Genomic DNA, 26,989 nt, shown 5'->3' with positions numbered 1-26,989 from the left:
TTATATTTGAAATACTTAAATACTCCATAAGATTAAAGTTGTTAATATATATTTTTTAGTCCAATAACATTGAAAATTAATTAGTAATTTACTACTTGATTATCATCTCATGTAATTTGGTTAGCATCATCTTATTATTTTAATCTTCATTCTTGTATTCAATAAAATCACTAACTTTTGTTAATACACTAATAGTCTAATACAGAGTATAATTCATCTTTTAAATTCTTGAAACTTTTAATAAATTCAATACAAGTATACGACAGTCTGCTACTAAAAATTTATAAAATTGATGATTTAAGTCCTAAAATTTATAAAATTTATGGTGCGGAGCACCGACGCTGAATCTAACATTTTTTTGTTTTGACCCACTATAAATGAAAGGGGATAAGAGGACCCAAGAGAGCTGCAACTTTAGGCCGTTTTGGAACCCTAAAAGGGTTTCAATCATGATTCCTTCAAGATCAATACCAATTTCATGTTATATGTTGAAGATTCATGAAGATTGAAGCTCCATTTCCATCATCCTTTCCATTTCCTTTTGTTTCTTATCTCATTTTGGTAGTTTTCTTCTTTAACTAGTTGTAATGATGAATGATTGTTATTTCTTTGATTTAGTTCTTATTTATGCAATGATTATAGCTTAGATTACTTGTGTTCACTTGATTTGTAAACTTGATGCTTGGATTTTGCTCTAATTTATGAATTAGGTATTTGAATGAGTTGATGATCGGATAGGCGTTCACATGGAGCTCGAAGAAGCAACCCATTGTGACTCTGTCAACGTGTGAAGCTGAGTTTGTTGCAGCAACATCGTGCACCTGTCATGCAATATGGCTCAGGAAGTTACTAAATGAGCTTAAGTTTTTTCAAAAGGAAGCTACAGAGATATATGTGGATAACAAGTCTGCGATTGCTCTAGCAAAGAATACAGTCTTCCATGATCGAAGCAAACACATCGATACGAAATACCATTACATCAGGGAGTGTGTTGCAAATAAAGAGGTGCAAATAAAGTACGCGAAGTCATATGACCAAGTTGCTGATATTTTCACAAAGCCTCTAAAACACGAGACGTTTCAGAGATTACGGAATATGCTCGGAGTAACGAAATCAAGTTTAAGGGGGGCTGTTGGAAAATAAACTTGATTTTGGGCTATGTGTTTTGGATATGGGCTTGCAAGTATCAAGTCTTTTGGATCAAGATCATAATCCATTATGTAGAAACTTCTTGTAAAATGTAGTAGACAGAGTGTGTAGAATGATCTTACAAAATATCTAGGTCTAGAAGTATCATAATACTAAGAAATATCTAGATGCTAGTAGATTGTGAAGTATTCTAGACTACTCCATTGAGTAGTATAAATAGAGGGCTTCACCCCTCATTTGTAATCAAGCAACAAAGCAATTCAATAAGCAATAAAAGAAAAAATTTCAATATCAATCAAACTTCTAAATCATCAATCCCCTCTTCCACAAATAATATACATAACCTCCTATATTTCCAACAAGGGTTTCGTAGTTTTGTAGACACAAAGTCAATATTGGAAAGTGGTATTTTCCATGGTTTAGTTACCATACTGGTCATGATCCTCTGAATATTCCCTGCCCATTTTGTTTTAGCTACCAAGAATGGTCTAATCTTGTTGGTTTTATAGCTGGAATAGTCATTAAGTCCTAGAGAAAGTGATTCGTCTTGGGTTGACGACAGTAGGAGTCTTAGGGTTTTTGGGTTGATTGACTTGATGTGAATGTAAACTCTGGATCACCCTGTTTTGAGTTTTTTTCAGTCTTAGACGATTTACTCAAAATCGGCTTCGAGCACATGCGAGGTGTTTAATTTCTTCTCAACCGTGTGGGAAGAAGTCTGGGAGTTGTTTCGGATGGTTTGGTCTGGGGAACTGAAACATTAATACCGATTGCATATAACCACGTTATATCTTGTGTCGTTCTTACATTTACGCATTTATTATCTTTCGTTCATTAAGTGGGTTTGAGTGATCTTGATAGAATAACTACTCGGCTAGTAGTCTTGTAGAATTACTAGCGTTGTTTGGGTCCTAATATCCTAACAGTAATGTCCTTAAAATGAGCAAATGCACAGCGGAAGACTTAATTCGTACCTGAGAATAAACATGCTTAAAAGTGTCAACCAAAAGGTTGGTGAGTTCATAGGTTTATCATAATAATCATTTCAATATCTTAATAGACCACAAGATTTCATATACACAAACATTTTAATAAAAATATTCTAAGTGGTTGAGCACTTGGTAACCATACTTAACATTTAATCAACGTCGCATATTCCCTTTATTATGAAATCTCACTACACCGTACCAAGTGTAGTCACCGAAACGAAGTACTGTGCAAACGTTGAATACTGGTCGTCCAGTCCGGTTGGGGTTGTCAGGCCCGATAGATCTATCAACAGGATTCGCGTTTACAATACCACATGTAAATAGTAGTTACCAAGTTACAGGGAGATATGCCAGTGGTACAACTCAACGTAGAATATATTTTAAGTACTTATGTCTATCTCGTAAACATTTATAAAAGCAGCGCATGTATTCTCAGCCCAAAAATATATATTGCAAAAGCAATTAAAAAGGGAGCAAATGAAACTCACCATACTGTATTTTGTAGTAAAAATACATATGACGTCATTGAAGAAGTATAGGGTTGGCCTCGAATTCACGAACCTATATCATTCATATATATATATTAAAACATATACTTTTTAATTTGTGTTTATATTCAAAATGATTAATATTTTTATAGTTATATTAATATATATGTATATCTGTTTAGTGTTATATTAAAAATACCTAGATTGTTATAAATATGAATATTTCTAAAATGATTTATTGATATAGTTAATATATACTTATAATTCTACTAATAATAATATTTTTTACAACTTTCATTATTTGTTATATTCATAATATTTTTAATAATAACAATATTGATATTATTAATGATCATAATACTTTTTGTTTTAAGGATAACTTTAAATAAATTGTAGTAATGATAATAGGTTTTAATAATAATAGCACTGATAATGATAATCTTAATAATAATAATAATGAGTAATAAGTAAAACTACCTCAAAGAAGTCGTCTAAAAAAAATGCCCAAGTCCGGGTTTGAACCCGCGATGTCCCGCTAACCCGATAATATCCTTCTTCTTCTTCTTTTAAAAAAAATATATATATACTCTAGTCCAAGCTCGAACCCGAGACCTCTCGTTTAACACAACACTCCAAGACCATCATTCTGCTTATTGTTTTTCTAATATAAATGGTAGTTAAATTCTATTATCTCTTGTCTGTGACTCGTCATACACAACCACTTCATCTTCATCATATTCATCTCATCATCATCGTTCTATTCTATTTTCATTATGATCATAACCCCTATTGTCCCACATCATAATTATCATAATCTCGTGTACCATTACTATCCTTGTTCAGTTTTGAAACTACCAGATACATAAGCAACGATTTCTTATGATCAATGATTTATATCCAGCCCACTAAGTGTATACTATCGGCCCAGAAGAATATACAAGTATATACGGCCCAACATACTAACTCGAAGATCGTGGCCCAACCAAGAATACTTACTCTCTGTCAAAATAAAAAAATAAAAATTAGGACATGGTGACCCTATTTTGTAACAACCAATTTCTTTTTATTAAGTATTAAACAACCACTAGTGTGCAATATGTGGGGTTGGTTTGTTGATTGGTTGTCGACCAGAAAGAACAAAAGAAAGAAACGTGCCATCTTTGTTTCCATACACCTGTCATCATAATTGGGAATAGAAACATAAATAATGGAGCAACAAAAGTTGCACATTACTAACGTTTAGTTCTCTCTCGTTATTACCCGAACGGATACAGAAATGTGAAAGTTGCAGCAGATAGTTTATCTAAATGGATTTTAGGTTTTTGGTTTAGTTCATGGTGGCCTTGTTCATCGAAAAGAAACAGAAACGAACATGGCCATGGTGTAGCTAGGTGATGTTGGAATAGTGGTGTACGATGGTGGCTTGAACATACTGGTAACCTTCTTCGTAGGGTTTGGTTATGGTGGAAGTGATCAAAGGTTCAAGGTGTAGGTGTCGGTTCATCTTGTTGTAGTAAAAATGATTACGAATAGAAAAGAGAGAGATGACGAGGGTGGTGGTAACCGGTTGTATTTGATGGTGATGGTTATCGATGTGACTATGGTGGTGGTTAGGGTAGTTCACGAAGAAGAAGAAGAAGAAGAAGAGAGAGAGAGAGAGAGAGAGAGAGAGAGAGAGAGAGAGAGAGAGAGAAAAGTGGCTCACGATTGTTGATAGTTGAAGTGGGTTGGATGATGAGGGTAGTTGATGGTAGTGGCGGGTGTGGTTCAAACGGGTTGATGATCATCGGTGGTGGCTATTGTAGTGACCCGAACTTTTCCATGTTTATATATATTAATTGAGATTGATATTTACATGATTAAATGTTTCCAACATGTTAAGCAATCAAACTTGTTAAGACTTGATTAATTGAAATAGGTTTCATATAGACAATTGACCACCCAAGTTGACCGGTGATTCACGAACGTTAAAACTTGTAAAAACTATATGATGACATATATATGGATATATATATATATATATATATATATATATATATATATATATATATATATAGTTAACATGATATTATGATAAGTAACATATCATTAAGTATATTAATAATGAACTACATATGTAAAAACAAGACTACTAACTTAATGATTTTTAAACGAGACATATATGTAACGATTATCGTTATAAAGACATTTAATGTTTATATATCATATTAAGAGATATTCATACATGATAATATCATGATAATATAATAATTTAAAATCTCATTTGATATTATAAACATTGGGTTAACAACATTTAACAAGATCGTTAACCTAAAGGTTTCAAAACAACACTTACATGTAACGACTAACGATGACTTAACGACTCAGTTAAAATGTATATACATGTAGTGTTTTAATATATATTTATACACTTTTGAAAGACTTCCATACACTTATCAAAATACTTCTACTTAACAAAAATTCTTACAATTACATCCTCGTTCAGTTTCATCAACAATTCTACTCGTATGCACCCGTATTCGTACTCGTACAATACACAGCTTTTAGATGTATATACTATTGGTATATACACTCCAATGATCAGCTCTTAGCAGCCCATGTGAGTCACCTAACACATGTGGGAACCATCATTTGGCAACCAGCATGAAATATCTCATAAAATTACAAAAATATGAGTAATCATTCATGACTTATTTACATGAAAATAAAATTACATATCCTTTATATCTAATCCATACACCAACGACCAAAAACACCTACAAACACTTTCATTCTTCAATTTTCTTCATCTAATTGATCTCTCTCAAGTTCTATCTTCAAGTTCTAAGTGTTCTTCATAAATTCTACAAGTTCTAGTTACATAAAATCAAGAATACTCTCAAGTTTGCTAGCTCACTTCCAATCTTGTAAGGTGATCATCCAACCTCAAGAAATCTTTGTTTATTACAGTAGATTATCATTCTAATACAAGGTAATAATCATATTAAAACTTTGGTTCAATTTCTATAACTATAACAATCTTATTTCAAGTGATGATCTTACTTGAACTTGTTTTCGTGTCATGATTCTGCTTCAAGAACTTTCAAGCCATCCAAGGATCCTTTGAAGCTAGATCCATTTTTCTCATTTCCAGTAGGTTTATCCAAGGAACTTGAGGTAGTAATGATGTTCATAACATCATTCGATTCATACATATAAAGTTATCTTATTCGAAGGTTTAAACTTGTAATCACTAGAACATAGTTTAGTTAATTCTAAACTTGTTCGCAAATAAAAGTTAATCCTTCTAACTTGACTTTTAAAATCAACTAAACACATGTTCTATATCTATATGATATGCTACCTTAATGATTTAAAACCTGGAAACACGAAAAACACCGTAAAACCGGATTTACGCCGTCGTAGTAACACCGCGGGCTGTTTTGGATTAGTTAATTAAAAACTATGATAAACTTTGATTTAAAAGTTGTTATTCTGGGAAAATGATTTTTATTATGAACATGAAACTATATCCAAAAATCATGGTTAAACTCAAAGTGGAAGTATGTTTTCTAAAATGGTCATCTAGACGTCGTTCTTTCGACTGAAATGACAACCTTTACAAAAACGACTTGTAACTTATTTTCCCGACTATAAACCTATACTTTTTTTGTTTAGATTCATAAAATAGAGTTCAATATGAAACCATAGCAATTTGATTCACTCAAAACGGATTTAAAATGAAGAAGTTATGGGTAAAACAAGATTGGATAATTTTTCTCATTTTAGCTACGTGAAAATTGGTAACAAATCTATTCCAACCATAACTTAATCAACTTGTATTTTATATTATGTAATCTTGACATACCATAGACACGTATACAATGTTTTGACCTATCATGTCGACACATCTATATATATTTCGGAACAACCATAGACACTCTATATGTGAATATTGGAGTTAGCTATACAGGGTTAAGGTTGATTCCAAAATATATATAGTTTGAGTTGTGATCAATACTGAGATATGTATACACTGGGTCGTGGATTGATTCAAGATAATATTTATCGATTTATTTCTGTACATCTAACTGTGGACAACTAGTTGTAGGTTACTAACGAGGACATCTGACTTAATAAACTTAAAACATCAAAATGTATTAAAAGTGTTGTAAATATATTTTGAACATACTTTGATATATATGTATATATTGTTATAGGTTCGTGAATCAACCAGTGGCCAAGTCTTACTTCCCGACGAAGTAAAAATCCGTGAAAGTGAGTTATAGTCCCACTTTTAAAATCTAATATTTTTGGGATGAGAATACATGCAGGTTTTATAAATAATTTACAAAATAGACACAAGTACGTGAAACTACATTCTATGGTTGAATTATCGAAATCGAATATGCCCCTTTTTATTAAGTCTGGTAATCTAAGAATTAGGGAACAGACACCCTAATTGACGCGAATCCTAAAGATAGATCTATTGGGCCTAACAAACCCCATCCAAAGTACCGGATGCTTTAGTACTTCAAAATTTATATCATATCCGAAGGGTGTCCCGGAATGATGGGGATATTCTCATATATGCATATTGTTAATGTCGATTACCAGGTGTTCACCATATGAATGATTTTTATCTCTATGTATGGGACGTGTATTGAAATATGAAATCTTGTGGTCTATTGTTATGATTTGATATATATAGGTTAAACCTATAACTCACCAACATTTTTGTTGACGTTTTAAGCATGTTTATTCTCAGGTGATTATTAAGAGCTTCCGCTGTCGCATACTTAAATAAGGACGAGATTTGGAGTCCATGCTTGTATGATATTGTGTAAAAACTGCATTCAAGAAACTTATTTTGTTGTAACATATTTGTATTGTAAACCATTATGTAATGGTCGTGTGTAAACAGTATATTTTAGATTATCATTATTTGATAATCTACGTAAAGCTTTTTAAACCTTTATTGATGAAATAAAGGTTATGGTTTGTTTTAAAATGAATGCAGTCTTTGAAAAAAAACGTCTCATATAGAAGTCAAAACCTCGCAACGAAATCAATTAATATGTAACGTTTTTAATCAATAAGAAAGGGACATTTCAGCTATCGATTAGGGTGGTGATGAAAAAGGATACGGTTTGGTGAGGGTGGCGGATTAGTTATTGAACAAAACAGAAAATAAACTCGAGCATATAGTGGGCGGTGGATTGTGGTGGTGGTGTTTGATCCTTGGTGGAGGTTCATGGTGATTGGGTGGTTGTGATCTAGTGGCAGGCAGGAGCAAGGGTTGGTGATCAGACGAGGGAGTGAGGATGGAAGATAGTTTTGATCATTATGCAAGTATATGTGTATATATATTATGATATGTATATGTCATGAATCTATATATGTAAGGAAAGTTATAAACACATTAATCTAATCACAAGCTAAATAGTTAAATAATAATATATATAATTAATAAAAGAAACGTTCACAAACACTTATAGCTGTAATATAAGATATTTCCTACCGACAGTTTCGGTACATCGGACTCCGTCGTTAATTCAGTGACGGATAAAAAGTACTCAAATAAATTCCAAATTTTTATGATAATTATATTTATTTATTCTAATCATTATGGTATAAAATTGATTATTTATAATTAAATTATTTTCTAGTTCTCAACCCCAAGTAAAATATACAAAGTGTAAAAATTTAATAAATATCTCCTAAATATACTTTATTTATATAATAAGATATGTTTTAAATAATAATTATCATAATATCATATTTCATAACAACAACATTTAATGTTTCAAATTATACTTCCAATTTTTTATTTATTTATATATATACACACATATCTATTTACAAATAGTGGTTCGTGAATCGTCGAGAGCAGTCAAAGATCAATTGAATATATGAAACAATTCAAAATTTTTGAGACTCAACATAACAGACTTTGCTTATCGTGTCAAAAACACAATATCGTATCGAGAGTTTGATTCAAAATTAGTCGAAATTTTCCGGGTCGTGACAATGTGCGTAGCATGTGAGGGCAAAATAGTCCATCCCACTCTATTTCTATTCCAATTCTTCTTCACCTACCTTAAGAGAGTGGCTTATCGAGTGATTCTGTTTTGGTTTAGGTCGAAGAGGATAGTGAGGTGGAGAACTTTGTGTCTGCTGGTTCGGATGTATTGGGGTTAACCTTATTATATTTAGGTAATAAGGTTTCAGTTTGTGGGGATATGACTTCGTCCTTGTCTGATGGATTGGAACAAGTTATCATCTCAGCAGGTAGTTTAGGCCCTTTAGGTAATTTAGGTGGTGGAAATGATGTGGATAAGGTGGGGACTTGCAACGTTTTGGGTTGAATTGGTGCTAAAGATTGTCCGTGTTGTGTTGTGTTGTGTATAGAAAAACCTTAAGGGGCACTCGTTGTCAAAGTTCAAGTCCAAGGGGTCAAACGGGGAAGGTAATGGCAATGGCTTGAAGACGTCGGACTTTAGATGAATCTTCCAAGGTCAAGAAGAAGAAAAAAAGGAAGGGCAAGCTGGTTGTGGTGGACAAGGACGGGGATGATGATTCCATTTGTATTGCAGAAGGTGATTTGGATATGGACTTTTATATATTCATATCGCGCGAGCAAATCCGTTCGTTTCTCCAAAGTACACGACAAACTTATGAAGTCGGGTTCCGAATGCAAGACTGTTAGTGTTGAAGTTGCGAGGCATGATTCTTCGGGCCCTTCATACGTTTTTTATGCTCGTTTATTCTATTGTTGTGGTGCTTTAGTTCCTGGTGAGTCCTTTTATTGCGGTTGTCTTTGTATTGGTTTGTATTGTTATTGAGTCGAAAACAAACGTTGATTTATTGGCGACTTGACTAACTCTAGAGCCTAAAGTAAATTTTAGGTAGGATTTAAAACCCATGAAAATTTGATTTTACCATTTTCATGGCGTCTCAATTTTATTTTATTTGTTAAAACTTTTTTCCTACTTATTGGCCGGAGGTCCACTCTGAAACAATCTCTCTCTCTATCTGTTGAATAGAGAGAGGGATGACTTTTGGTGTTTCACTCTGGGCGGAGAAATGACTTGTCTTTATTCTCGGATAGGGGAAGGATTGTCTACATCTCACCTCTCCCATACACCGCTTATGTGGTATTGGGTTTTGTTGTTGTTGTTGTTGTTGTTGTTTAGTTTCCTAGTTTCATTCTCCTTTGGTCGTTGGGATGTTTTTCGTGCTTTGTTTTGTTAGTTATGTGCCGACTCTGTAAATTTGTGCAGGTTAATGGTGAAAGTTTCCCGCTTTTACACAAACAAGCTCATTGAATATACGTAGTTAATGAATCACAACTTAATTGTTTTTCTCTACTTCTGTTTCTCTTCTTTCCTATTGGTTTATATTATTTGTGTGGATATTTTTGTGTTGCAAATGAGCAGAGAAAGCATTTAAAATATACACAGGTAACTACATAATAATGTTAAAATTATAAGATACATATATATACTAGCAACAAGACTTGCATTCTGATTAACCTACAAACATAGCAAGTAAAATGTCTCTAAACACATACTCCAGCACCGTATATTGAATGTTTAATGTAATCAAATTTTGTTACCAAGTTCATTTCAGAGCACCAGAAACTAAAAAAAGTATATTACAAATATCAAGTATGACAAACATTCCAACAATAACGATTATGAGCATGTATTTCAGTTATGTTTTTGGAAAGAATCCTGGTAGATGAACATCACATATAAAAAAAAAAAAAAAAAATTCTCCTTATATGCTATAGTAGACAAACCGGGCATTGTTTGGATGACAAACATTCCAACATCATATGGAAATTAGAAATTCTTAATTTTGCTATTACTATGGTCTTGATACTATAGCAAGTTCACGAAGGCAGGCACTAATGCAGCCTTGCTTTTCGTTATTAATATTATAACATTGAAGGCCTCTGCACGCAAGCTAGAAAAACGTGCTTGAATTCTATCCCTCTTTGATGCTGGAAGCTCCCCTTTCAGTAAGTATTCAATCTGACGCAACGTTGAAAATATTTCATTAATCTTTTGGCCCCCTTCATCAATCTGCCAAAACAGATCTTGCCAACAGTTCTCGAAATGTGTCGCCAGTTGATCGTCCATATTTGCCTCATTCCGCTCCATTGGTGATTTACTCTGATCTATAGGAGCACTATTATTATCACATTTATATTTCTGTTTTGCTAGCAGCATCTGCAACTCGAGCATAATTTGTTGTGCTTTTGTGGCATTCTCCAATGCTTTCATCTCCTACATGATATCATAGAACATTATAAAAGTCTTTTGTTTATCATCATCTTTTATTTAATTATTATATTTATATTTATAATTATAATTATATATAGGAAGCGGGTTCTAAGCCTTTTGAAATATCAGATCTCGTGTATCAATTATACTTTTATTCCAAACCATCCCTATTAAATTTTCAACTTATCATTATGTGCTAAAAGTATGTCTGCTAAAAGATTTTCATTATTATAAATTGGGCTAGAATTATTACTCAAATTTGGAAGACGCTACTAATACCATATGAATATCATTATCAAAATTTAAACTTATACTAAAAGCCAAGTAACTTAATCACTTAACATGTATTATAATACGGAGTGTAATACGGAGTATAATACGGAGTATTATACCAAATCAATAGCCATAGAGCATACGAAAATTTTAAGTTGAAATCTAATGTTAAATACTAGTATGATAAATATAGCAACACGACGTGTTCCAATGGTGAAGCTACCTGATGTGAGAATATCGTGACAATGGCATTTGGAGAACCATCTAGCAGATAGTTTTTGACTTCTGTAGGCATTTTTAAATTCTTTTGTTCTTCCTCCTTCATTCGGGAAAGTTGACTCTTGTGTAACGGATGTGGGAAGTGGTCTAAGTTTGCTGGATAAATCTTGAAACTCGTTAAGTTAGCAAATGAAGATGGTAGATGAGAGACTAGTTGCACGGATGATGCAAGAACCTGAAAAATATTATACAAAATGAACATTATGTATACACATAAATAGTTAAATAAATCATAACGAGTGACGTTGAGTCCTATATATGAATATGAAGTGTGTTTAAAATAAATAGAGTGCTAATAAAAAATAAATGTATAAACATTAAAGAACTAATTAATACCTCTACAATTTCCAATCCAAGTGTAAGATATTTGACGTTGCGGAACTGTTGAAGCATGTCTATGATTTTAGGAGCATCTTCTTTATCTGGATAACAAATATAAAAGTCTACTTTCTCCAAAGAAAACAACCCATCTGTGGAAAACGTAAAATGACCTTGCATTTCATACGTCAATGAGGATAATTCAGGTGCAGAAATCAAACCCCCTTGACAATTTACAACGGTGAGAAACTTAAGGTGAGGTGCAACCACATTAATAGCATAAGACTGATATCCATTTATTACATTGAGAGTAGAAAGTTGAGGATGGGAGATGGTAATGAAAGGACCGCATCCATGACATATCTCACACTTAGTTAAGGTGAGATTTTTTAAGTTTGGGCACTTAGAAAAAAGACCACATAACTCATTATAATTATCACCGAATTTGAACTTGACACCATCGAGACACAACGTTGTTAAAGCTGGTAGGTCCCAAGTTGACGTGATCTTAGTGTAATGATAACTTAATCCAATCAAAGTGAGATCTTTGAGAGACTGAGAAATAAAAAGAGAAATAGGGAATTCAATATCCCTGTACCGATAACTAATAGTCATCTTTGAAACATTGTGCGAAAACGCATAGTTCATAATCTTTTTGACAAACTCTTGACTAGCTTCGTCCCTAAAACAAAGTTTAATGGACTCCAATTCTATTTCACTATTGCGGGAAGACATAACATGATTAACAGACTCATAGAATTTGGGTAAATGATTAAGATGGTCAAGTGAGAAATCAAGATGCGGGATTGACTTCCAAGTATTCTTCCATCTAGATGACAAAACACTAGTTCTGATAGCATCTTTGGTATCGCTAAAAGAGAGAATTTTGTTAACGAGATCATCTGGCAAACTGCTTAGTCTATCGACTTCCGCATTCATTCTCACTATTTAAGCTGCAAGTTAATAGCATAAACCAAGAATCATGAGATACTTAATAGGAATTAAAACAAATGCACAACATTACTTAGGCTAAAGAATGAACAAACTAGTTTTAAACAATGACAAATTCTGAAAACTTCCTGTGTACATCATTTTCATTAGTTCATGCGGTGTAAGTTATTTACATCATAAATAATGTTTAATCGAATAAATCATAATACAGTACATAATAATACTGTAACTTATGATTAAATCTGTATTTATTATAAATTATTAATATTGTATAATCAATCAAATCTTGTAATTTAATTATGATCATCTTATTATTTTAGTTTATATATCTTTGTTCTTTTTCTAAATTTAATTAAAAATTAATTAGTACTGTATTGCCATATAATCACCAAAATCAATTAACTCGTAAATACAGTACTTAATTAGTATTAATAACTTAACATTTGTGCTTAATTTGTCTAAAATACTACAATCAATTAAATCGTGTAATTTAATTATGATCATCTTGTGATTTTAGAGTTTATCTTTATTCCTTTTTTATTCAAGAAAAAACACAACTCTTGATGAATAGGGAATACATTGAGTACGACTATTGTAACAGCTTTTAAAAAATCCCATTAAACTCATAAGTATAAAAACAATCTAAACTTTTCTTTTCATTGCGGGGCCAAAGGACTAAATTTATAATCCAAGGACCCTCTGCTGTTCTCTGAAAAAAAAAAAAAAAAAAAAAAAAATAATTCCAAAGGACCCAAAGTGTAAAATCATAATCATCCATGACTTCTTATATATTGAACTTTTTCTTCCTTTATTTTCTTATTTTCGAATCAAATTATTTAAAAAAAAATAAACCTAATATATATTGTTTATTAGTACAAAAATTTAGGTCCAAATTCACCAACAAACCACACATTTGAAGACCCGCAACTTACTGATTCGATGATATTGATGATTCCTCGAGATAATTAGTAAAGCCTAATAATAACAGATAACAGATTAATATAAATATTGAGGTTAGGATGACTATTACCTTCAAAATAAAATGGAGTTTGTACCGTAACTCTGCCGACTGCAGCCCTTCTATTGTCTCTATTCCTTTGGCGTCATCATAATTTTAAGTGTTAATGTGAGATTAGGGTTGAAATTATGAATTTAATGACTTCCTTTAATAGTGAGATCTGGAGTCGTTTCGTCCGCAAGAATCGGAAAACAGGGCTATACAAATGGAAAGTGTATAATCGTAGTTCGATATATTGGCCCAATTTGACTATTTAATTTTACTTTATTATTTTATTAATATTAATATTAATAAATTAATATTAATATATATATTATATATTATTATTATAGCTCAGAGTAATCTTTTCTTTGATTTGGCCCAACTTAATACTGTAATTGGTAAACGTATGTATGTAAAGGATCCCTTCTAATGATAGCAATTTAGGTTGTAGTCAAATCTGCATAAGAAATATTGTACATAGTATTTGTATAATGATTTGAAAATGTCAGTTATATTGGAGGTTTTATTAAATTCTTTCGTGTATGGTAAAATAATCGATAGCCGGATAAATCACTGAATCGTGGTATCACTTTTCGAAAGTAATTATTCGACCCTTATAGCCTGGGTTACACGAATATCACTTTGGGATAAGACAGAGATTAAATTCTTGTTTTGGCAGAAACAAGAATTCCTTTTGCAGAAGAATATTTTGGTGTTCGTAACTTGTGTATTTTTCTCATGCATATTGGTTAATATATTTATATACACCCTTAATCATGAAAGAGTCTTTTATTAAAATCAATTGGCCGGTTGATTAATAAAAGTATCTTCTATAATATTCAAAAGTGGTTACAGGAAGAATATTTCTATAAACAAATATTATCACTTCCATCATTAAAGTAAAAGTTGTTACTTTTACAATAAACAAATATTATATTTTACAACTATCAAAGCATGAGTGATCACTTTATAATAAACAAGTATTATTCCTTCAACCACTAAAGCAAAAGTGGGTGCAAGAATAATTCTTCCGTAATCACTCAAAATTGTGTTAAGTGTTTTCTTACTGCTGTCTCTTAAGAACCAGCACTGCAAAAGGACCAGCAGCGCAAAAATCAGCAAACAGGACCAGCAGCGCAAAAGTCAGCATACAGGACCAGCAGCGCAAAAGTCAGCATACAGGACCAGCAGCACAGAGGAACCAGCAAACAGGACCAGCTGCGCAGAACAACCAGCACAGGGACCAGCTGCGCAGAACAACCAGCACAGGGACCAGCTGCGCAAAACAACCAGCACAGGGACCAGCTGCGCAGAACAACCAGCACAGGGACCAGCAATGCAGAACAACCAGCACAAGGACCAGCAATGCAGAACAACCAGCACAAGGACCAGCAATGCAGAACAACCAGCACAAAACACTTAGCCAAATTTCAGCTTACTAAGAAAACTTAGTACTGAAAACACTTAGTCAAATTTCAGGTAGACCAAGTCATGATAGTAAATAATGGAAAACCACTTTTGGGTTCGGGTAATCTATCACTTAATGGGTGTACACTCCGTACCTCCAAACCCATTTACAAGTGTAGATTAAAACCCAAAATTACACTAAATTTACAACAATCCTCCCCAATTTAGTGCAATTCGTTTCATGAGAATTAAACAAATTAAAACAAAACTCATGCATAAATGAAAATATCTTGAAGATTGAATTTTCACCTTAGTACATTACACATTCCAAATATTCGAGAATCGGGGTGTTCTAAGAATTGAACCCTTCAACCCATTTGAATAACTGAAAATAACATACACATAAGTTTTCAAATACTCTAAAGCTATCCTGACACTTTACAAGCCATGTGTCCATATCCATTCATGAATGTATCTAAAGCAAAAGTCCAAGCTTTGTTGAAGCGGCAAAACTTCACATTCACATAGGTAGTTCATTTCAGTCATGCACCTGCTATTGCACTTTTTCAAATAAACCATTAAGAAGCTAAACTTCATCCTCACCTTCAACATGTCCGAGTACATACCTTACCTTGGGATGATACAAAATTTTGTACTCCAAATTTCTAAGTATAAGTCTTCCACATTGAATTCAACTTCTAATTTTCATCAGAAGGGAATTGGGTATCTTATAATTAGAAATTTATGTGGACTTTAAACCCATCCCCACAGCAGACTTGTTCACCAAGTCTCTTGCCAATCCCTTCATCAAGTGATCAGCTAAATTCTGTTGTGACCTCACGAACACTATAGAAATCACCCCATTCATGATGAGTTCACGAATCATGCTATGTCTGACACCTAAGTGTCTAGACTTTCCATTGTACATCTGGCTATAAGCCTTTGCCAATGTCGCAGCACTATCACAATGGATAGACATGGGTGCTATAGGTTTAGGCCATAATGGTATCTCATGGATCAAGTTTCTAAGCCATTCTGCTTCTTTACCAGCAGCAGCTAAAGCAACAAACTCAGATTCCATCGTTGAGTTGGTAATACATGTCTGCTTCTTAGAAGCCCATGAAATAGCACCTCCCCCAAGCAAGAACACCTAACCACTCGTTGAAGAATGATCTTCAATATTGGTTATCCAACTCGCATCAGAATATCCTTCTATTACCGAAGGAAACCCATTATAAGATAAACTATAGTCCATAGTTTTCTTCAAGTACTTCAGTACCCGCCTAATTGCTTGCCAGTGATGAGTACTAGGATTACTAGTATATCTACTCAGTTTTCCCACAGCAAAAGCAATATCCGGCCTTGTACAAGTCATGGCGTACATCAAACAGCCAATCACCTGAGAATACTCAAGTTGTGATACAGCTTCACCTTGATTAGGCATAAGCTTCTCACTTGGATCAACAGGGGTACTCACAGGATTACATTCAAAGCAATTGAACTTTTTCAACACCTTCTCAATATAATGAGATTGACAAATCGAAATTCCTTTGCTTTCACGTTTGATCCTAATGCCAAGGATAACGTCAGCCTCCCCCATATCTTTCATGGAGAATTTTGATGACAAAAATTCTTTTGTTAAATCAACCTGACTTTGGTCAGTCCCAAAGATTAACATGTCATCAACATATAGACAAATTATAACTCCTTTACTAGAATCATCAAATTTACTATATACACATTTATCTGCTTGGTTTAATTTAAAACCACTAGATAAAATCACTTCATCAAACTTTTGATGCCATTGCTTAGGTGCTTGTTTCAAACCATATAAGGATTTCACAAGTTTGCACACCTTGCCTTCATTTCCTGGCATGACAAAGCCCTGAGGTTGGTTCATATAAACCTCCTCATCCAATTCATCATTCAAGAATGCTGTCTTCACATCCATCTGGTGAATAACTAGATTGTGAATCGTAGCCAAAGCAATCAGCAGTCTAATGGTAGTGATACGTGCCACGGGAGCATAAGTATCAAAATAGTCAATTCCAGACTTTTGTCTAAAGCCTTGAATGACTAACCTTGCCTTGAACTTTTCAATAGTTCCATCCACCTTCATCTTCTTTTTGAAAATCCATTTACAACCCAAAGGTTTGCAACCAGGAGGTAGATCAGCTAACACCCAAGTGTTATTGCCCATGATAGAATCTATCTCATCATTAATTGCCTCTTTTCAAAATGCAACATCCTGAGACCTCATTGCTTCATCATATGTTTTAGGATCATCATCAACATTGAAACAATACGAATATTGGGTAGAAACATCATCCATAGAACCTTCAACTAAGTATAGTTGAAAATCTGGTCCAAATGATTTAGGTTTCCTTTTTCTTTTGCTTTTTCGAAGCTCAAGTGACTGATCAACAGTCTTTTCAGAGACTTCATCATTACAATCCTTATTGATTCCATTGTTACTTGGAATCATATCCTTTGGTCTAGGTATAGATGAAAATCGATTTTCATCAAAGATTGCATCCCTTGAATCAATCACAGAATTGATTGAGACAAACTCATTAGGCTCTATTACATAGAACCTATATGCCTTGGAATGTTCAACATATCCAACAAATATGCAATCTATACCTCTTTCACCTAAACTTTTCTTCTTGGGATCAGGTAGTCTTACAACCGCCCTACAGCCCCATACCCAAAGATAATTCAAGTTAGGTTTCCTTTTATTCCAAAGTTCATAAGGTGTAATCTTGTTTCTTTTGTTAGGAACTCTATTAAGCAAATAACAAGCTGTTAACATAGCTTCCCCCCAAAATCCTTCACTTAAACCCGAATAGGATAACATGGAATTAACCATTTCCTTAAGGACCCTATTCTTCCTTTCAGATATACCATTTTGTTGTGGAGTATAAGGAGCTGTGGTCTCATGGATAATACCAACGGATTGGAAATACGATTGGTCAATGTATTCACCTCCCCTATCTGTTCTAAGTCTTTTAATCAAAGCCTTTTGTTGTAATTCTACTTCAGTTTTAAATATTTTAAATTTATCTAATGCTTCATCCTTAGTATGTAACAAATAAACATAGCAAAATCTAGAAGCATCATCAATAAAAGTCACAAAATATTTCTTGTTCCCTAAAGTAGGAGTAGCATGCAAATCACATAAATCACTATGTATTAATTCCAAAATTTCAGTATCACGATGTACATTTTGAAATGGTTTCTTAGTGATCTTTGTTAACATACACGTTTTACACTTTTCATTGTTCATGTCAAAAGCCGGTATTAATCCATCTTTAGACATATCTTGCATTCTTTTAAAGTGTATATGTCCTAGTCTAGCATGCCAAAGTGTAGAATTATTTATACTAGAAGTAGATATAAAAGCAAAATTAACATTCAAGTGATTAATGTTAAGTCTAAACATTCTATTGCATAAATAACCAAAACCAACAAACATACCATGTTTTGACAAAACAAACTTATCAGATTCAATCACTTGTTTATAACCACAACAATTTAACACACTACTGGAAACCAAATTTTTTCTTATTTGTGGTACATGCAAAACATCAAACAAACAAATAGTTTTTCCAGAACTAAAACACAAATCCACACTTCCACGTCCATGAACAGAGGCTGTTGACTCATTTCCCATATGAAGAATTGATCCATCAGTCACGGACTCGTAAGTCTTGAACCAAAATCTATCCTTGCATACATGGGTGGTGGCTCCCGAGTCAACCCACCACGCGACATCATCATCCTGCACAAAATAAGCCTCAGATATATATGAAACATAATAATTCTCGTTTGAATTATTAAATATATTCTGACCTTTCGAGTTGTGGTTGTTTAAACCATTTCTCGAACCGCTTGTGCTAGATCCTTTGGCATTATTATTACCAAAAATAACCTTGCAATCCTTTTTCATGTGTCCAGTTTTACCACACTTCCAACAAGTCAATTTAGACTTCTTGTTCGGATTAGCCTTGTTATAACCTTGATGTTTACGTTTGCCCTTTTTGTCATTATTACTAGTGAACTTTTTATGTTCCACCATATTGACAACAGACGTACCAGCAACTTCGTTGCTCTTTGGCTTGTCATTATCCTGCAACCTGAGGGATTCCTCAATACGCAGATGACTACCCAACTCAACAAGAGTTAACTCCTCCTTCTTATGTTTCAAAGAATGTTTAAATTCTTTCCAAGATGGAGGTAGTTTATCAATTATGCTTGAGACTTGAATAGACTCATCCATGTTCATCTTATGTTGTGTGAATTGACCAAGTATACGAATGAGCTCATTGTATTGTTCCAAGACCGGTCTAGAATCGACCATCTTGTAATTATTAAAATTACTCACAAGGAACTTTTTACTAGAAGCATCCTCAGACATATACTTGGTTTCTAAACAGTCCCATAGTTCTTTAGAAGATTCAACATTTAGGTAAATATCAAAAAGGGAATCAGCCATACCATTGAGGATTAAACCTCTAGCGATGTAGTCGTCATTTTCCCACTTGCACCTTTTCCGAATTTGTTCAATAGTGGCATCATCACCATGATCTTCAGGAATTGGTGTGCTGAGTACGTACACCACACTCATGCTGCTCAGAAAGAAGTGCATCTTCTTTTGCCATCTCCTAAAATCAATTCCCTCAAACTTATCAAGTTTGGAGAAATTCGCCGTCATGTGTTTCATCGTAGCCGCCATCGATTATAACGAGTAATTACTTTCGATTGTTGGAGGTTTTATTAAATTTTTTCGTGTAGGGTAAAATAATCGATAGCCGGATAAATCACTGAATCGTGGTATCACTTTCCGAAAGTAATTATTCGTCCCTTATAGCCTGGGTTACACGAATATCACTTTGGGATAAGACAGAGATTAAATTCTTGTTTTGGCAGAAACAAGAATTCCTTTTGCAGAAGAATATTTTGGTGTTCGTAACTTGTGTATTTTTCTCTTGCATATTGGTTAATATATTTATATACACCCTTAATCATGAAAGAGTCTTTTATTAAAATCAATTGGCCGATTGATTAATAAAAGTATCTTCTATAATATTCAAAAGTGGTTACAGGAAGAATATTTCTATAAACAAATATTATCACTTCCATCATTAAAGTAAAAGTTGTTACTTTTACAATAAACAAATATTATATTTTACAACTATCAAAGAATGAGTGATCACTTTATAATAAACAAGTATTATTCCTTCAACCACTAAAGCAAAAGTGGGTGCAAGAATAATTCTTCCGTAATCACTCAAAATTGTGTTAAGTGTTTTCTTACTGCTGTCTCTTAAGAACCAGCACTGCAAAAGGACCAGCAGCGCAAAAATCAGCAAACAGGACCAGCAGCGCAAAAGTCAGCATACAGGACCAGCAGCGCAAAAGTCAGTATACAGGACCAGCAGCGCAGAGGAACCAGCAAACAGGACCAGCTGCGCAGAACAACCAGCACAGGGACCAGCTGCGCAGAACAACCAGCACAGGGACCAGCTGCGCAAAACAACCAGCACAGGGACCAGCTGCGCAGAACAACCAGCACAGGGACCAGCAATGCAGAACAACCAGCACAAGGACCAGCAATGCAGAACAACCAGCACAAGGACCAGCAATGCAGAACAACCAGCACAAAACACTTAGCCAAATTTCAGCTTACTAAGAAAACTTAGTACTGAAAACACTTAGTCAAATTTCAGGTAGACCAAGTCATGATAGTAAATAATGGAAAACCACTTTTGGTTTCGGGTAATCTATCACTTAATGGGTGTACACTCCGTACCTCCAAACCCATTTACAAGTGTAGATTAAAACCCAAAATTACACTAAATTTACAACAAGTTATGAGGTACACATTATATTTATGTTAGAAAAATCCTTAAATAAAGTCACATTTACAACAATTATTTAATCGTTAGGTATTAGGTCGTGGAAAATACCAACAACAATACAACTTGACATCAAGTCTTGCTCGATAACAGTAAAGCTAAGTAAACCGAGCTTTGCCTAATCGGTCAAAGGAATAAAACCAAAAACTGACCCCATAAACAATAAGGATACAAATGTAAACCGAGCAAAACATAAAACAAACAACTCTAAAACCAACCCACAGGAACAAAATACAAACCAAACAAACAAATAGGCAAATTAACAAACACATGAACAAAAGAGGCAAATTAACCGATAATCGCTTCCACTGGGCCACCAAACATCACAAAAAGATTAGTGGAAACCAAAAGTTAACGGCCGAAGGCCTCAAAAAGAACCTGATTCAAACAATTTAGATCGGTAACCTCAGAAACCCAAACATTGCAAATCGAGCAAATCGAATCCTCCATGTCAACTTCAAATCTTCAACTGAATCATGAATGTGTTTCGCATTTGATGATTTAATAAATCGAAGAGAGAGCCTACACTACCTAGGGTTGTTGACGACTTTGCCACCGCCAACACCTCGCCAACTTCCGAGGCACTTTCTTTTGAAACATATGTCACCGAAATGCTAATTATTTCCAGCCAAACGAATCTATGAAAAGACACAAGATCCGAAAAGGGAGATACCAAAGTGAACTCCTGTGATCGAGCACTCTTCGAATGTTGTTGTAGCTATCCAAAATCAGTACCAAGACAACACATATCCGAACAGACCATGTTTGCTAATACGAGACCTTGGAATCCAACAGCGGGATACTATCAACTAACAAAACGGAAAGGTTAGGGGAGATCTTGCATCTAAGCTTAGCACCCCCGCAACACTTTCAGCCGACTGAAAAAACAAGGGTTCTGACGCTTTTGCCAACCCATAAAATGGGACGCATGAAACAACCTTATTTAAATTAAAATAAACTAAAAATAAAAAAAACTTTACCCGATAGGTACACAACTTACCCGTCAGGTAGATCCTTTTTGACTTCATTCTGCCCAAAAATCACCCGGTGGGTACACATCTTACCCGGCGGGCAAGGTTTAAAAAAACGGAAACACGCCTCGAGGCGATTTCCCTTTGTGAGGTGAGGCGAGGCGTACGCCTCTAGGCGAACCGAGGCGTACGTTCGAGGCGAACAGGGACTGTTATTGTCATTTTATTAAAGGTTCAAGAGTGATCATCAAGTTTGTTTTTGTTATTTAAGTTTAGTAAAAGTCCAGGGACTGTTATTGTCATTTGATAATATATAAAAAAATTAAAATATAAATAAATAAATCAACTTGATATCTTCCAGATCCAGATCAGATCTAAAATCAACGTGCTTCTTCATCTTCTCATCTTCAACTTGATAATTACCTACAATGATAACCCTAAAATCAACGTGCTTCTTCATCTTCTCCAGCCTTCTTCCCTTCTTTCTTCATCTTTTCTTCTTGAAACATGAGGCGCACGCCTCATCAATCGAACCGCCTCAGCCAAAAATCGAACCGCCTCACCATCTGAGGCGTACGTTTTTTTCAAGAATTGAGGTGTACGTTCCAAAACTATATATTCCAAAATTGTATTGAGGCGCGCCTCGAGGCGTACGCCTCGACCGTTTTTTAAAACCGTGTCGGTAGGTAGATTTTTTTGGACCTCATTCTGCCCAACTTTAAGTATTTTACCCTGTGAGTACATCCTAGGTACGGTCCAATTCAAGTATTTTACCCTGCGAGTACATCCTAGGTACGGCCAGAAACACGCTAGGAACTATTTCTGGTCTACTTTTATACTCAAACGACACACACGGGTCAGTTCTTACCCGAAACCAAGTTCATTAAACACGATGTTACATACATCTTGTTTCCAAACAAAATACCAATTCCTTTAAACCAAATTAGAAACTTAGTGTTTAACAAACAACAATTCAACATACGATTATTTAAAACAACACTATTTGACTCGACCTAAAACATCATGGTATCATAGCATGATTCATCGGGAACCCTAAATTCCACAAAAGCTCCTACTCTTGCTAGTTTAGTCTTTAAACAACATGCCAACTAGTCATCCATAGTACCTTTACCCTTATCCATATTTGAAAATATACAATATTTAACAACAACGGATACGCGATTCCCTAGTGAGAACATCAAGTACAATACATATACATACATATAAGCATATCATCTACATCAACAAATCATCAACCAATGGCCAGCCCTACGGGCGAAGAACCAAACATCAATCATAAGGCCAGCCCTACAGACGAAGACGCCAAACAGAAATCACATGGCCACCCCCTACGGGCGAAGATGCAAAGCATAACTCACAAGGGAAATCCCCAGAGGTAAATATGCCAACATAAATCACATAAGCATACACATACATATATAATCGTACAAGTTTGAACTCACCTCAATTCCAAGCAACAGTCGATTCCGAGCACACAAAAGCTACAAGCCAAATTTCCAATCAATAGCTAACCTATGTAAACATACATTCATTACATATACATTTCTTGGCTCATCACAACAACACATGATCCTTCAAGATCATCTCCCTACATCAGATTTATTCCTTTTGACACACATAACAATTTTTGGCTAGTCACAAAATGATAAGAACCAACAATTTTCACCAATTATTAGAAATTCTTCTAAATTCTTATTGTTTAGTTAATATTACGATTTTTATTAGTAATCGAATAATTTACTTAACTTTCCTTGTGTAAAAATCATCATAAAAGATGAATTTAGGTTCATTTTACTCTACTTTATTAGCCAAAACTCAACATCTAGCTAACCCATTCAAAGTGCTTGTAAGCTCCCTTTCCTTTGAGAAATTCAAGCCCACAAGTAAGAGATTTGGAGTTTTAAGCATCTACCAACTTTAATCCCATTTATAAACAAGAATCAAAACAACAAATTTCGAATTTAAAAGTATACGAGTTCATACTTCTAGGGTTTATAAAACCTCCAAAATCTTCAATTTAAGATGGAAGGTGAATAATTTGATGGGAAAATGGTCACAACGGGCAAACTACAAAGCGTAAACAAACCCGTTTGACAAGTATTTCCCGACCCGTATGAACCCGTGAGGAAACTAACAAATAAGGTATACCACAATCACCACAAATCAGCCCCAATTCTGTCCCAAATCAGCAAATACGAAATAACAAAGCACACACAATACACACGAGACTTTTACTTGGAAAACCCCTCAAAATCGAGAGTAAAAATCACGGGACTCGTAAGCCACTTAAATTCCACTATCATCAACAAGGAGAGCAATACAATAATCCTTCTCTAGATCAAATAGAGGTATACAACATCATCATACTCTTGAACAACAATAATCAACAAGTATATGAAGAAATTAAAGACAAAAGATGAATGATTCACCCAATAAACTGCCCTCTGTTCCAGCAGCGAGAACACAAGCTACAGGCCTCTTTAGGCGAATTGAACGGTTGAAAACCTTGGCACTGATGTCAGGAAGACACAGCCCAAATTTGATGAAGATCCAACGGTTAGATCTCCGGGGATCGTCTCTGTTATGACCTGCTGTTTTCAAAACCGGGAATGGAATATCTCACACTTTTTCTTGATCTCTCTTATTGAACAAAGTGGCTGCAACTTGAGTATGTATATGCCCTAATATGCAAGACCAAGTCAAACTTGCATATGGGCCAAATTTTTGGGCTTTGGGCTTGTACTATAATATTCCTCATATTTGTAAAACTCATTAAAACCCAACAAATCTCCCCCTTTTCAATTATGAGGAAGGATCGCCATCCCGGCGATCGAGCAACATATCTTGAGCTTCTCACTCGCCAAAGCCTTCGTGAGCATATCGGAACCATTATCATCAGTATGAACTTTATCAAGTTCAAACAACCCATCTTCAAGACATTCTCTAATCCAATGATACCGCACATCAATATGTTTTGTCCGCTTATGAAACATAGAGTTTCTAGCCAAGTGAATCGCACTCTCATTGTCACAAAGAACCGCATATCTTGATTGCTTAAACCCAAGGTCTTGTAAAAATCTTTTCATCCACAAAAGTTCTTTGCACGCTTCTGTTGCGGCCATATACTCAGCCTCGGTCGTAGATAAGGCAACACACTTTTGCAATCTTGATTGCCATGAAACTGCTCCCCCTGCGAAAGTCATCAAATATCCAGAAGTGGATTTCATGTTATCTTTGTTTCCTGCCATATCTGAGTCTGTATAACCAACAAGCATCGGTTCTCCATTTCCAAATGTGATACCCAACTTTGAAGTACCTCGTAAGTATCTCATGATCCATTTAACTGCTTCCCAATGCTTCTTACCCGAATTTGACATAAACCGACTAACAACACCTACCGCATGAGCTATATCAGGCCTAGTACACACCATAGCATACATCAAGCTACCAACCGCTGAAGCATATGGAACTTTATCCATCTCCTCAACATCCTCCTTTGAAGTAGGACAATCTCTTTCTGTTAGCTTAAAGTTGTTTGTAAGAGGGGAACTAACCACTTTAGCATTCTTCATATTGAATCTACTTAGCACCTTTTCAATGTATTGCTCTTGTGATATATGTAACGTCTTAGCACCTCTATCTCTAGAAATCCGAATGCCAAGAATCTGTTTTGCTGGTCCTAAGTCTTTCATAGCAAAAGACTTGCTCAATTCTCGCTTCAACTGCGCAATTCTTTTCATATTTTTACCAACAATCAACATATCATCAACGTATAACAACAATATAATGAAATCATCATCACCAAATCTCTGAAAGAAAACACAATGATCTGAAGTTGTCTTTCGGTAGCCTTGCTTTCCTATAACCGACTCAAACTTCTTATACCACTGTCTCGGTGCTTGCTTCAACCTATATAGACTTTTCTGAAGTCTACAAACATAATTTTCTTTACCTTTAACCCGAAAACCTTCAGGTTGCATCATGTAGATTTCCTTATCCAAATCACCGTGAAGAAAAGCAGTATTGACATCCATCTGTTCAACCTCAAGATCAAGACTAGCAGCTAACCCAAGAACCACTCGAATAGATCCCATCTTCACGACCGGAGAGAAAATCTCATCAAAATCAATACCTCTTTTCTGGCTAAATCCTTTAACAACTAACCTAGCTTTGTACCTTGGTTGTGAAGTAAGCTCATCAGTCTTCACTTTGAATACCCATTTGTTTCTCAAAGCTCTCTTGCCTTTAGGTAACTTCACCAGCTCATAAGTATTGTTCTCATGCAAAGAATTCATCTCATCTTGCATAGCTTCACCCCACTCTTTCTTATGCTCATCTTTCATTGCTTCTAAATAACATTCTGGCTCTCCCCCATCAGTAACTAATACATACTCATCAGCAGAATATCTAACAGAAGGATGACGGTCTCGGGTAGACCGCCTAAGTGGGACAAATGGGGGCACATCTGGTACTGGAATCTCTACCTGCTCCGGAGCATCACCAACATCAGTACCATGTTCATCATTCTGAACATCATCTCCAACATGTTGTGGAGTAACTGGATCCAAATCAACAAGATCATTACTAGGTTGAGGAACTGAATCTGTCTTCTCAACATCTTTTAACATCTGATCTTCTGTAAAAACAACATCTCGACTTCGTACAAGTTTCTTCTGAACTGGATCATATAACCTGTACCCAAAATCATCTTCACCATAGCCGAGGAATACACATGGCTTAGTCTTCATATCAAGCTTTGACCTCTCATCTTTGGGAACATGAACAAAAGCTTTACATCCAAAAACTCGTAAATGACGGTAAGAAACATCTTTGCCGCTCCAAACCCTGTTAGGAACATCAAAATGCAAAGGAACACAAGGGGTTAGATTAATAATATGAACTGCCGTATTTAAAGCCTCACCCCAAAAGGAATCGGACAACCCTGCATGTGAAAG

The 26,989-nt window shown here is 34.7% G+C and overlaps 2 protein-coding genes across 2 annotated transcripts; both read right to left on the bottom strand.

Annotated features, from left to right (window-relative positions):
- Positions 1-10,389: 10,389 nt before the first annotated feature.
- Positions 10,390-11,508, bottom strand: LOC139858708 (uncharacterized). The gene is made up of 2 exons (XM_071847544.1): positions 11,393-11,508; positions 10,390-10,899 (listed from the first exon to the last, which is right to left on the bottom strand). The coding sequence occupies exons 1-2, from the start codon at positions 11,492-11,494 to the stop codon at positions 10,492-10,494; spliced, it is 510 nt and encodes a 169-aa protein (XP_071703645.1). The 5' UTR covers positions 11,495-11,508; the 3' UTR covers positions 10,390-10,491.
- A 90-nt stretch (positions 11,509-11,598) lies between these two features.
- LOC139860329 (F-box/LRR-repeat protein At3g26922-like) lies at positions 11,599-12,705 on the bottom strand. Its single transcript, XM_071849097.1, has 2 exons — positions 11,765-12,705; positions 11,599-11,623 (listed from the first exon to the last, which is right to left on the bottom strand). The coding sequence occupies exons 1-2, from the start codon at positions 12,703-12,705 to the stop codon at positions 11,599-11,601; spliced, it is 966 nt and encodes a 321-aa protein (XP_071705198.1).
- Between the last annotated feature and the right edge of the window lie 14,284 nt (positions 12,706-26,989).

This window comes from Rutidosis leptorrhynchoides, chromosome 7 (genome assembly GCF_046630445.1).
Source record: "Rutidosis leptorrhynchoides isolate AG116_Rl617_1_P2 chromosome 7, CSIRO_AGI_Rlap_v1, whole genome shotgun sequence".
NCBI lineage: Eukaryota > Viridiplantae > Streptophyta > Magnoliopsida > Asterales > Asteraceae > Rutidosis > Rutidosis leptorrhynchoides.
This window is presented reverse-complemented; position numbering and strand designations above follow the sequence as displayed.